Raw genomic sequence first — 13765 nt, forward strand, 5'->3', positions numbered from 1 at the left:
AAATAAATAAAAAAATAAAATAGAAAAAAGCCTTGTTTTGGAAATGAAAAATGAATATTGCAAAGGAATTCGTAAATGACACTTATTTTGGTGAAAATTGAAGTGGGGAATTTAAACAATGAATTCCTTCATTTTTTTCCACAGAGAAATTTAAAATTTCCAATCTGATAATGCCAAACGAGGGAATTAGCTTGTAGGAATTATGAAATCCTCACTTTCAATTAAATTCCATCATTTTTTCCCTCATCCAAACACACTCTGAAGGAAAATACATCATGGAAAATACATTTTCTCCTTCATTTTTCCTTGGAAAGAAAAATATGTTCTCCTTTATTCCCTTATTTGTTTGACATCTCCTCTTCTAATCCAAAAACTAGTATATATCAATCAAGCCACAAATGACAAACAACCATTCAGTCAACGCCAACTGGTTCAGGGCCATCACAGTCCCAACGGCTCTACGAGGAATATTCTTTGGTTTTAGAGCTAAGATCCATGTGGCGCTTAATGTTCAGAGTCTCCCATATTATAAGGGTCTTGCTCACACACGATTCTACCACACCTCAGAAAACCACATATGATTGCTTTACATTTCCCAAAGCGCACGCTTTTGTGATCATCTTAGTGGTTCTCAAAAGGAACCCAGCTGACTTGGAGAAGCTGGGCCTAAAGCTCCATGGCTTCCTCACACTGTAAGCTTTGAACTTGACCCCAAAATAGTGATGGGTTTCATGTTTTCAAGTCTTGTTCGTGTTGTTTGTGAGTTAATGATTACTGGGTTTTTGTCAGTTGTTGAAAGATTTGATCTTTTTTTTTTGGTGGTGTAGTGATGAATTTTGTGTTTTTATGTCTTGTTCTTGTAGTTGGTGTCAGTTTTTGAATGTTTGTGTGTGAATGGTTACTGGGTTTTCTCAGTTTTGTTGAAAAATTTGATCTTTTTTTTTGGTAGTGTAGTGATGCATTTTTTGTGTTTTTAAAGTATTGTTCTTGTTGGTGGTGCATGTTTTTGAATGTTCGTGTGTGAATTATTTCTGTGTTTTTCAGTTTTGTGGAAAAATTTGATCTTTTCTGGTAGTTGATGTGATTCTGATATTAGCTTTCAATCTTGTTAATTGTTTGCCTTTGGGAATTTGCTTATCTGGTTTTGTTTTATTTGTTTAAAGCTGGCATTTGACCATAGAAAACAACCTATCTTGGTGATTAAAGAGGATATGATTCTTTGCATTTTGGGGAAATTTGGTTTTAGTTGGAAAATGCCTTGATTTTTGTTCTTACTTTAGCAAAATGATGACCTGGGTCCTGGGTGTTTGATCTGAGGTTGTGCTTTCTATTCTATTCGCGAGTAGGTATTTTAGTTTAATGAGACAATTGGTTTTCTAAATATGGGATACAATACGTCTTTATTCTCCAATATATATGAAAGTGAACATACTGGGCAAATTTACATTTATCTATACTGGTCACAATAAGCACTCTTATGTTTAGAGAGTTTAATTATGGTGATTATGCATTTGACAGGCTTTGCTCCTTTTGTATTTCTACTACTTGTTGGATGTTCTGGAAGGCCATTATATCCACTTCCAAGTAAGGAGGCCAATAGATATAGACAGCCTCTACAAACTTCTAGACCATACAACATTGCACATCGAGGATCAAATGGAGAGATTCCTGAAGAAACTGCTGCAGCATACATGGTACTAATTCACAAAATAGTTAGATGTTGTACGCTTTTAGCTTAGCCTGATTCTCATTGTTTTTGACCTGATTAAAAGTAGTTCTTAATGTGTACTAAAACATGGCATTCTTGCAGAGAGCAATTGAAGAGGGTGCAGACTTCATTGAAACAGATATTCTATCTTCTAAAGATGGTGTCCTTATATGCTTTCATGATGTGACCCTCGATGAGACAACTGATATTGCAAAGCATAAGGAATTTGCAGATCGCAAACGGACCTATGACGTTCAAGGGGTCAACACCACTGGTTTTTTCACTGGTATGGAAGCCCTTCTGCTTTCAACACTCGTCAAAATGTTAATGTAACTGAATATTTGATCTTATTGCCATTTACCGTAATTAACTGAGGATAATAAAACATCATTTTAATTATATGCAGTTGATTTTACACTTAAAGAACTGAAGACATTACGAGTGAAGCAGAGATGCCCATTTCGTGATCAACAATATAATGGTTAGTTATTTTCAGATAAATAACTCTGAGCTTATTTAAATAAATATTTAAAGTACAGAATTAATCATAGTACCCTTGATTATTATATAGAATATATGTAAAATGCTACATCTTCTATGATCTTTTAGAGTAATTTTATTCTTTTGGTATTTTCCTCAGGAAAATTTCCTATTATTACTTTTGAGGAGTTTATTTCAATCGCACTGGATGCACCCAGAGTTGTTGGCATATATCCGGAGATTAAGAATCCTGTATTGATCAACCAACATGTGAGTACCCTGAAAGCTGCAGCCAAGAATGGCTGCACCAAACCTGATTAGTGTTATGCCTTTCTCAATCACACTCGGCTAATGCCTAATTTAATGACAGGTAAAGTGGTCAAATGGTAAGAGATTCGAGGACAAGTTTGTGGAGACACTTAAAAAGTACGGATACAAGGGTTCATATATGTCGAAAGATTGGCTGAAACAACCTGCATTTATCCAGTCATTTGCTCCAACTTCACTTGTTTATGTATCAAATCTGACGGACTTGCCCAAGATCTTTTTGATTGACGATATCACAATTCCTACTCAAGACACCAATCAGGTTCATGTTACTTCCTAATGTGTTTAACAAGGAAAAACTCTTTATAAACCTTTAACTGTATCACTGTAATTTCTGCAATTCTTTGCTAACTTTCATCAAATTGACAATGTGCAGTCGTATTGGGAAATTACTTCAGACAGCTACCTTAGCTACATTAAGGAGTATGTGGTAGGCATTGGACCTTGGAAGGATACTGTGGTTCCTGTAGTAAATAATTATTTGCAAACACCTACAGATCTGGTCCCCCGGGCTCATGCACATAACCTACAGGTAGGGTTTCTTTTCTGTTTCCGTTGGGTTTTGGGTAATGTGGTCACTCTCGATGGCATTCTTATATTTGTTCTTGAATTCCAATCCAGGTGCACCCGTATACATTCAGGAATGAGAACTCCTTCCTGCACTTTGACTTTCATGAAGATCCATATCAAGAGTATGAGTACTGGCTTAATAAGATTGGTGTTGATGGACTCTTTACAGACTTCACAGGCAGCCTGCATAATTATCAAGAATGGACCTCTTTTAATCAAAGTGATAACAATAATGCATCAAAGCTATTGCATAAAATAGCATTGCTGGTCTCTTCCTACACAAAGGCATGAGACAGTACATTTGTGCATCATTTTATCTTGTAATAAAATTCAGATTTGAGTTCTTTTAGATTACCAGTACAGTTAACATTCTCAACAGTAATTGTTAATATTACCTTTCAAATCAAATAATGTTAATCCAAGGAGTGAATTACCTCGAGATTTTCTGGTGAACCACATTTTCACTAAACCAGAAGAACAGAGGAAAAGGAAATTACCTTTACAGAATTTGCTTCTATTAAAGAGATTGAAAAAAAACAAGAAACCTCAAATCCCTTACTACAATTATACAATCTATAGCTCACAGGTTTTCTGAACAAATCTTGTTTTTGACCATTGTCTGTATTGACTCAGATTTTTCAAGTCCATGTTAGGGTTTTAATTAGAAGTATTATCTCTGGTGCATTCCGTTTATCCCACAGGAGAAGTTGCAAAAAGAAAAAAATGAATTAGCAACTACAGCAAAATAACAACTTTTGTACTAGTCAATCACAGAAAGGACTACATATAAATGATATAATAACTCTTATATAAATAGATAAGGTTTTAGTGCATTTCTAGAATTCAACAAGACCATCTGTACTGATCTAAAATGGCATACACAAGTCATGTCATGAGAACCAACATTTGAAATGTCATGACAACTGCTCCTCCGCAAGATGACAAAACACAGCCAGTGACTTGAAGGCAGGGAGACCAAAGGTGAATTGCCTGAAATCCTCATCTCCTTTTCTCAATGGGCTCTAGAACCATAGTTTCCAATGAAAAAAGAGCATAGGCAGTCTATTAGAAATTAGGAAGCTTTCATCTTTGATATCTCTTCTAGCAAAAATTTTGATTCAGCAGCAAAATCAAGTGGAGCAGCTGCCCTGGCAGTTATCCTTTGCCTCTTCTCGTTATTGTACTCATTCTGAGAAACACTGACCCTGAAAAGATGAGGAACCCAAGTAGCTTGTTTCAACTTCACCTCATACAGATTGTGCTCCTGGAAAAAGTGAAAAACTTGAGAAATTAGAATCAGCTTTAACTCTTTCAAAATAAGAATTCATGTGCGATCATATACCTCTGATCTCAGTTTGTCCAGCTCATCTGCAGAGCACCCAATAATCCTTTCTGCTTCATTATTAAACACAGAAAGATATACTTCACTAGTTGCATCCATAGCTCTTGCAACTAATATATACCTGGAAAGAGAGAACAAAGTTAAATGAGATGGCACACGGACTGTAAAACACCAACAGAACCAATAGCATCTATATCATGCATTGTCAACCCAAATGTCGTCTTACCTTAAACTACATTCTTCAGCATTTTTCTGGCACCCTTCACACCAGAAACCACCATCCAGACTTTCAGTCACCTTTTTGTTGCACATTTTGCAAGCCCGGTACCAGAGAGTCTGATCAGGCTTAATGGAGCTTATATAAGCTTTAACAATGAAAAACACAGGCTGCCCAAGAAAACCCACAAGATCACAAATGAGTAAGAAAGCCTACCACTTGAATTGCAAGGAATAGATTTTTGAGTTCATTAAAAATGTTAAAGGTTAAATGACCATTTCCATGAAATTTCACATTAAGGGAGCTAGTATTACAGGAACTAGTATTACCTTGTCCTCACCCAAGGATGGGTTATCTTTCAAATAAGACAGGGAGATTCTATCAGAGTACATGGACCATGCTCCACTATTGGCTGATGGGCTCATACCAGAGCCAACAGGTGCCATTGAAACCTCTTTACCTTCAGAATCATACCTGTCAAATCAAACAATTATAATGGATACCACTGAGATACAAACAGAGAAGGTAATAATCTGCCATGCAAGAACTTACCAGGATTTCAACCTATGTGCTTCAGGTAAATCTGGATTTACAAATATTGAGCTCCTGGAAACCGTAGACAAGGATACACCTACAACAGTATGCACAAAAGTCTGTTAATAATAGGAATTCTTGCCCATTTCTTCAGAATTTACACAATTCAAAACTCTCCCGACATAAACTTTCAGGCTACCTTGATAGTCTCCAACTTTAAGGGATTTGATAGCAACTACAGGAGATTGATCAGCAATGTCCAGCAATTCCTGGCCAACACCAGTTGCAAGATCATTCCATAAAGAAACCACAACCACTTTTTTCCTGCAGTTCATATAAAAATTGTTTCAGTCCAAAAGAAAAGGATACCAATTGTTTGGATGTAGAACATTGACATACAATTGTAGTAGCAACTAGACTTACGACTCATCAGCAATGGTAATGTCACGCTTTGGGATATTCTCATTGTCGCTCTTTCTTCTGATGCTCATTGTAGGAGACACATTTGTAACAACTCCAATAACATCTGAGACAAGGCAACAGTGTATAACAAGGATTTAGAAAACCACACATCTAAAAGAGTAAAACATATTGTAGAAGTAGCTACTTACCCACAAGCACCTTGCTGTTAACATGGGGACCCAACATATCAATTGGGATAAAATCAAATTTTGTTTCAGGAACAAAAGCTTCTTCATTGCTGACTTCATCCACCTCAGAATTCTCATTTAAGGTCATTTCATAATCATTTTTTACTGTGCTAAACTTCTTGTTAGCAACCTTTAGAGCTCCCTTTGAAACATAATAGACCTTCCCTAGTTGAAACTTTTCATAGAACTTCTTTGCAGCTTCATTAAACATTGTAGCTCGAATTTCAGTTCCCTACACCAGATTGAACATATATGAAACATAAGTGAGAATCACTAAGCCACATATATAACTGAGGAGCATTGGAACAATGTAAACAGAATCTAATGAGTCTTTTGCTTACATCTTCATCTGTTAACTCCACATTGAAGACACAGCCTTGACCTCTAGCATTCGAGTAAGTACGCATGGTTCCCTTGTTTGTAACACGAACCTTTATGGTCCAATTGCCTTGATAAGGATTCAAGGAAACAATAGGATGATGAACCCTTCTGGTCATGGCCATTCGTGCAGCCGGGGCCATACTGAATCAATTCACACCAAACACAAACGGTCAGTACAATCAAGTGCATGGCTACAAACTCCAACACAACAGATTGATAACAAACGAAACACTTACTTTGCATTCTGCTCATGCATAATTTGAGCAGCTGATTTAGTCACCATCTCATGCTTGGGCTTCAAAATAATCCCAACCTGTTCTCCTTTCACCTCATCTTCACTGACCTCACTTTTAATCTCCATCGCAAGCGCAGGTGAAACCATCTCACAATTTGTTACAATCATATATCTGAGACAAAAACCAGATCCAAACTTCAACATCTGAAACCCAATACTTGAGAAGAAATAAACCGAGAGACAGAGAAGTGACCCGCTTACTTTTCGGGCTTGTTTGGAATGTCATTAACAGTGTAATCAAGAACACGAATGAGGCCCAGGTTCTGAATTTTCCCCGAAATAACATCAGAACTCATAGTTGAGTTCAACGTCGCTTTTAGCCTCATCTTTCCATCACTAGCAGTAAACCTACACAACCAAATTATAATCAATTGGATTCTATTTTTTTCTTTTCAGGATTTAGGCTCCATACCCTATAATTTCACAAGCCAAACAATCTAGATCTAAGATCTTTGAAGCTCTATCTGAATACCCAACTCAAACCCTAAAAACAAAATCACTCAAAAAACAAAAAAGAACAAATTTTTCTTGAAATCACACCAAAAACACACGATTCAATCAATACCCATTAACAATCAAAGCATTTCCGAAACACAAACAGTAAAAAAAAACACACTAATCTAGGGTTCAATACCCATTAACAAAACCAAAGCATTTCCTAATCAATTCACAAAATTGACGGGTAAATAGGAAGCTTACATATAACGGCTGCCCTTAAGATTGAGATCGACGACCTGGACGACGATCTCCGGGATCGGGCTGGACCTGCCCGGCGATGGGTTGGCCAAGAGGGTCGAAATCGCATCTGGGGTTGGTCCAAGCTTCGCCATTTCTTTCTGGGTCTCTCGCTTTTTCTCTCTCTTAAACTTTTGGGGTCGATTTGGGGGTGGAGAGAGAGAGAGAGAGAGATTAGTCTAAATGATATGAAAGTCTGAGAATGGATTTGGGGGGTTTTTGTATAGGTAGGGTTTTTGGCGGGAGATTTTGAAAACGTTTCCCGCAAAAGCTTCCAAAGCAAATTTTGTTACTAATTTCGGCGCCAAATTTACCTTTTCCCTCTGGTTTTTTAATTTGAGGACTACCCGCGCCCGCTGGAAATTCTGTGTGTTTTTACTTATTTGTCCTTCTAGCAACCCATGGGCTGGCCCGCCTGGCATAGGTAATGGGTAATAGACTAATAGCTCAAGCCCAACACATCTACTGTTTTGTGTTGGCTCATTTGGCGTCTTCTCAGTAATGTTCAACTACCGTTAGATGTAAATCTGACACTGGAGAATAAAATAACTCAGATAAAAAATAATTATTTTCACTATTGGATTTATGTTTAAGGGTGATTGAGCATAATTTTCTTAGTCAATTACTAACAAGGTGAGTACTACTGTTGGGTCTTATTCACGCTCGCCTAATCCATTTTTACCAAAAAAACTTTCAAAAGAAGTTGACTATTATATGTCTGAGGTCCAATAGTGGTTCAAGTTAGTGGGATGACTTCATTGCCTTGTATAAGCACCAGGCGAAAATTAGGTCTCCGCTTGGTTCTTGTCCCAAAAAGGGACATATACTATGGCTCTACCGGTGTGTACTTCATAGTTGATATCGAACAATATCTGGCATAGACTGAGCTCGGCTTAAAAAGATGGAGAAATGTGGTCAAGAAGGATGGGATCCAAAGAAGGGGACAGTGACGGTTAGGGGAGGTTGCTCATGAGGTCGCGATTCTTTCCTCCCAATCGTATATGATCTATCTTGTAACAATTTTTACTATGTATCTAGGATTATCCAGCAGCACCCGCAGGTTTCAAAGTGCACATCATTTATTAGAAATAACAGAGAATGTGCAAGATGACAGTAACATAAAGGGATGTCTTGAATTATCATGGATTAAATATTTACATTCCTAAATGTGTCCTGTACTTTCTTGTTACCTAATGTTACTAAAAACATATTAACCTCAAATAACGTCTTAATATCCATAAGAAAAGAAAGAAAGAAACTACAAGGCTAGAATTTTGTTCAGGGTATTTTTGTTTCCTTTGTTCCGATGTTAACAGAAGTTTTGGCAGATGAAATAGTACCACTACCCTCGACAATGAGTCTCGATCAGTTACAGAATGGGCAACAAGAGCAAGATAGCCATTTGTGCTTAATCGGGGTCAGGGCTGATTTCGGGCTCTGAGATGCAGCATTCGGCTTCCTGCTTTCTTTAGGTGTTTGTGGCCGTGAGCCTCTTCGTGGCGAATGTTGCTTTTGCTTCCCTACTCCATCTACCCTCAGTGAACCACTTCTCTCCTCACCTGACAATCTTCATATACCAAGAACAAATTCAGCTCTTTGCTCAACATTATGGAAATATACACAAACAGTTGAAAAGCAACTTTTTACTAATATACTTGCTCTTGCAAATGATTGATCTATGCTATTGTTAATGATAAGAAGTTAATGCTAGAACACAATTTCAAAATTACCAAAAGATTGAAATTATTCTGATATGACGGCAGTTAGAAGTTTGAAGGATGCAAAGCTATTTACTCCAATGTTTAAGTTTTCATAACCTAGGCAGGAAAGGATGCAAAACCAGCAACTTACACTGGAAATGCAAATGATTTAGTACTTCCATCAGAAGCATGAGAAAGGCTAGATATATTATGAAACTTGTGTTCAGTGAGGGATGGGCTGACTATAGGATTTCGGACGCTGGGCGACGGGCTTCCTTTGCTGTGATTATCCGCCGAAGATGATGGACTTGCTTTGTTGTCATTTTCGGCAATTTCCCTTATAACCTCTCTCATAGTCTCTACGGCTTTTGCTTCAGTTACTTTCGGATTTGGGCCCTCATCCAAATTGCCGCCGTTTTGGGAAAATTCAACTTGCTTATCCGGAGGCTGGTTACTCGAGAAGTCTATATATGGACCAGACATGTTCTGTTCTCCAGATAAACCCAACTCACCAGATTTACCTAAAAAGGCAAACTGTTCTCTGGTGAAACTCATGTTACCCATCTGAATGCTGAATAGGGATTCATTGGAAGCAGCACTCCATTCCATCGGGGCTGTGGATGGTTTCCTTGCAAAGACATAATCCGGGATCCTGTACGGAGTACTCGGCTCACTAGGCCGCTCCATCACCTGCGTAGGAGGCGACTGTGTTGCTGAATCATTGCCCTGGCTCAACTCACCATTAAGCTGCTCAGTCTTAGGTGTCGAGCCGCCTTGAAAATCCTCATCGGTGTAGTTTGTACTTAGAAGAGAGCCAGCAGGGGACGGAGTCGTTGCAAGACCATTTTCCGAAGTTGCTACAACATTGCCCACATCAACTTCCAGAGGGCCAGAAGTACTTGTACTTGCAGGGGTCTTGGGGCTTAAGCCTTTGCCTGCAGATGCAATCTCACCAGCATCTGTAACTGTCTGATTTAATCTCGGGTCCGAAATCCCTATGCCTTTGCTTTCGGGGGCTGCTTGCAAATGGTCTGAAGATGATGGTAATGGGTAGCAAGATGGGCTTGACGTTATTTTCTCATTCGCAGATTCCATAACTTAAATGTCTTGATTCTCTAGCTCCGGTGGTCCAAAACCATCGGATTTCTGTAAAATCAAAAAAGCATAAGCATTAGAAACCAATCTATCGCATTGTGAAAATTCAAATGCAAACACATTGTTGAAAGTTGCATCTCAGAATCTTAGGTTACACCATGACTACAAATTATAAGAACCCTGATATTAATTACCACCCAAATTATAGGAAAAGGTAAAGTAAACATAACAATCATACAATCCTCGAATGCATTCATTCCATTGAGAACAGAACGCAGACTACATTCATATATACATGTGTTCAATGGAATACTTGATTCCTCAAAAAAGAAAAAGAAAAAAAAGTTATAAAATTCATGAGAAACATAATGTATTCAATGAATACATGTTTTGAATGAAACAAAATATGCACACAAAAAATAACTAGAGATTGAGGGGGAAGCAAAATCCAACAAAAGTAAGCAACATGTGTTACAAAACTTACATGCAAAATGAATGCCAATTCGGCAATTACCAACACTCTCCCCCAGAGAGAGAGAGAGAAATTTAGAGAGACTGCCAATCTCCGGCCTTGATCACGGTGATGATGGCCTGAGAAACAGCAGTCTCGGTTTTGCGTTGACGCCGAATTAACCACCTATGGAGGAGTAACGGGTAAAACTGAAAATTGGAACAGAAACCAATTCAAGAACAAAAAATCAAAAATGAAATGGTGCAACGGGAAGAGAGATAAAAGTGGAGGAGGTTAGAAGGCCTTGAATAGACATAGGCATTGCTTTCTCTTTCGTTCTGTTCCATATAACAACCAGCTCTCCGCGTCTGTCATCCTAACTAATTACTAAATCTCAGGCTGTCTTTGCCCTTTTTTGTCCCTTTGGTATGTAACACTTCTATATATGAAAATTGTTTGACTCATCTCATCCAAAATTATTTACGTGTTCTAAATGCTTCTTTTAGTTACGGTCAATGTGGAATCAAAACTTTTTACCATACCAATCATTTTTATACTTCCGATAGACCGGAGTCTCTTTCCCTTCAGGGTATTGATTACTTTCTATCATTAGATTTGACAACCATGCCAATACTATGATAGAAGAATTCCAACATTTCATCGGACAGACCGTCATTAACTTCATCAGTAGTCCTTGTTTCTTTCTGAGAGGAATTAAGTAGTCTAACTTTGAAGTTAGAAGGCTCCACATTGGTCTTAAAAGAGAGAAAGTGGGATGTCTGACCACAATGCAATGTCGCTGTTGTGCCGGATAAAATTGAGCACCTCTTGAATAAAAGCATACAATGGGACCTTGATTTAAAATTCAGCCCTCGCTTTAACTTCTGCAGATTGTTATGTCAAGCTATAGCTGAATTACATATGGGAAATGAGAACCTGTTGGTTTTCAAGAAAGAAACTACTCAAATTGTCAGACCAACAAGACATTGAGGTTCACATAAATAATAAAACACAGAAGACACACATTTCAATCTTGCTGGAGGTAATTATATGGAACTATCCCGAATTCAACATATAAAATCAATCTGTTTTAAATGGTATGTGAAACATATATGGCATAATCAAATCTGGCATAAAATTTTCTACCCTTCCCCGAGAATTAAAAGGTTGAAGAAGATATAGTTGTATAGATTCTGTAGATACACCAGCAGAAAGTAAGCTACACATATGAATAAGCCGTCTAAACTCACCTACTATGATACAGCTTCTATAACTAGTTCATCCACATCTGTTGATTCTGCTGAAGGAATGGATGGATTTCAAAACTTTTTAATTAGTGCGGAATTAGTTTAACCATTAAACTACTAACTAAACATAAAATCCATTCCTTTAACCCATGATCTTGGCTTATTGTGATATGTATATAAACATAGCATGCATAGTAAGGAAGAACAAAGAGGGAGTTTATGTTCTACTCACCCTTGGAGCGTGATTTTAATCCGATCCAAGTGAACCACCAAAGTTCCTCTCCTTGATCTCTCCTTGTGTGTGTTTCCTCCACCTTGAAGCACCTTGGATTAAGAACTCCTTCTTGTACTCCTTCTTGTGCTTGTAATCTTCTCTTTGATGTAACAAGTAAAGCCACAAAAGGATATGACCTCTAAGGATCTTCACCAAGTGAATCAAGAGATGAAGAAAGATGAAAGAAAAGAAGAAATTATGCAAGTGTTCTTCTTTCCTTTAATTTTGTAATGGACCAAGAAAGAACTCTTTCTCTCTCTCTCTCTCTCAAATCTAAAATAATAGTGTGGAGACACTACTTATTCTTTTTGTCCATGCTTTCACTTTTATATAATAGGAAATAACTCCAATTACTAAAAGAAAATATTGACTTTCATAAAGCCAATATTTTGGCTGGTCCATACTTGTTATTGGGCACTAAAAATGTGTCTTGGGCTTTCATTTAAATCTCATTTAGTGAAGTCCAAGTCCACACGAAAAGCCCGACAATCGTTTAGGCCCAATAGGTTCGGTTTTACCCGAAAAACCTAATTATGTCCAAATAATAAATCTAATTAATTATTTGGTCATAACCAACTCTTGTTTAATCTTCTTCATATACAATCTCAAGGATCCACTTATATGGTGTGCGATCTCTTAGGTTCTAATTAACAAGGCAGTGAAGTTTATAGAAACCATTCTATTTTGTTTACGAATCAAAAACTCCATTTTTGATTCTCCCTTGTTATTAGGATAATAAATGTTTATTAATCCTCGGGGACTTCACAAGTCATGAGTGACGTCTTGCAACATATCATGACTACCCTAGTTAATGTAGAATGACAAAGAACCTATTCAATTGGAATTACAATACAATACGGTCCTTCTCTAACACGATGTTCTAAATCACATCATCGGGGTATGGAATTGATATGTCAATCCCCTAATGTGATTTTCATTCTTATGTGATTCTTAGAATGTGATTAAAAACTCCTTTTTAAATCTCATTCAATGCTTTGGCCAAAGACTCATTGAATCACATCTTTGAACATACACCTTATTTACTTAAGGATAGAGATTCCTTGTTGTACACTCACATGTCTCCATGACCGAATTGATTATACCAATGAATGCATCTATTATATCCATTAAGGGACACAATATTATTGCATCATCAAGAGATAATCCATTCACTCATAAGACAACTATGGTGTCTCAGGTCAAAGGACTAATTTGTATTATTGCAATTTAGAGTTCAAGTTTGACATGTAAGTAAGACTCCATACAAGAACTCTAATGATCGCGTTCAGTGTACTCTTTAAGTTAAGAGCACCCACATACTTGTATTAGTGTCTCTACACAAATGACAAGAGACATATCATCCTCCATATTGAGCATACATAGTATGTGCTAGTCTTTCCGGATTATCAATGTCCAAGTGATAATCCTATGACTAGGAACCTTTTAGGATAAGAGTGTGAAAGAGTAAAGGTCTCACACATCTAACTCTTTAGATTACTTTCTCTTTAACTCATATTCCTTGGACCTTGTTCAATCAAATATTAAATATAAGCAATGAACAATAAACTTGCCCTTTTGATTAATAATAATTACAATAATAATTACATCAAAATGATTGTTTTAGGACACAATTCCTTCAATCTCCCACTTGTACTAAACCCAATCAGCCATGAAACGTACACCCATCTTCTCAAGATGTTGTTCTAGCTTTGCTTGTGATAAAGGCTTAGTGAATGGATCCGATATGTTATCAACAGAT

The 13765-nt window shown here is 37.3% G+C and overlaps 3 protein-coding genes across 4 annotated transcripts; 1 reads left to right on the plus strand and 2 right to left on the minus strand.

The window, feature by feature from the left end:
* Window positions 1-524: 524 nt before the first annotated feature.
* On the plus strand, window positions 525-3524 carry LOC133743632 (glycerophosphodiester phosphodiesterase GDPD6). The gene is made up of 8 exons (XM_062171626.1): window positions 525-692; window positions 1519-1694; window positions 1811-1994; window positions 2115-2189; window positions 2349-2458; window positions 2559-2777; window positions 2892-3047; window positions 3137-3524. Exons 1-8 carry the CDS (start codon window positions 677-679, stop codon window positions 3374-3376), a joined length of 1176 nt encoding a protein of 391 aa, XP_062027610.1. The 5' UTR covers window positions 525-676; the 3' UTR covers window positions 3377-3524.
* A 332-nt stretch (window positions 3525-3856) lies between these two features.
* LOC133745512 (replication protein A 70 kDa DNA-binding subunit B) lies at window positions 3857-7427 on the minus strand. The gene is made up of 12 exons (XM_062173597.1): window positions 7204-7427; window positions 6706-6852; window positions 6446-6616; window positions 6170-6350; window positions 5790-6060; window positions 5602-5704; window positions 5378-5502; window positions 5197-5275; window positions 4974-5118; window positions 4654-4814; window positions 4428-4548; window positions 3857-4349 (listed from the first exon to the last, which is right to left on the minus strand). The coding sequence occupies exons 1-12, from the start codon at window positions 7332-7334 to the stop codon at window positions 4158-4160; spliced, it is 1827 nt and encodes a 608-aa protein (XP_062029581.1). The 5' UTR covers window positions 7335-7427; the 3' UTR covers window positions 3857-4157.
* A 918-nt stretch (window positions 7428-8345) lies between these two features.
* Window positions 8346-11787, minus strand: LOC133742070 (uncharacterized). 2 transcript variants are annotated; one of them, XM_062169761.1, is made up of 4 exons: window positions 11736-11787; window positions 10519-11421; window positions 9091-10085; window positions 8346-8806 (listed from the first exon to the last, which is right to left on the minus strand). In XM_062169761.1, exons 3-4 carry the CDS (start codon window positions 10032-10034, stop codon window positions 8605-8607), a joined length of 1146 nt encoding a protein of 381 aa, XP_062025745.1. In that variant the 5' UTR covers window positions 10035-10085; window positions 10519-11421; window positions 11736-11787; the 3' UTR covers window positions 8346-8604. The 2 variants fall into 2 exon arrangements, with proteins under 2 accessions (XP_062025745.1, XP_062025746.1); XM_062169762.1 differs by lacking the exon at window positions 10519-11421.
* Window positions 11788-13765: the final 1978 nt, after the last annotated feature.

Source organism: Rosa rugosa, chromosome 4, assembly GCF_958449725.1.
Source record: "Rosa rugosa chromosome 4, drRosRugo1.1, whole genome shotgun sequence".
Lineage (NCBI taxonomy): Eukaryota > Viridiplantae > Streptophyta > Magnoliopsida > Rosales > Rosaceae > Rosa > Rosa rugosa.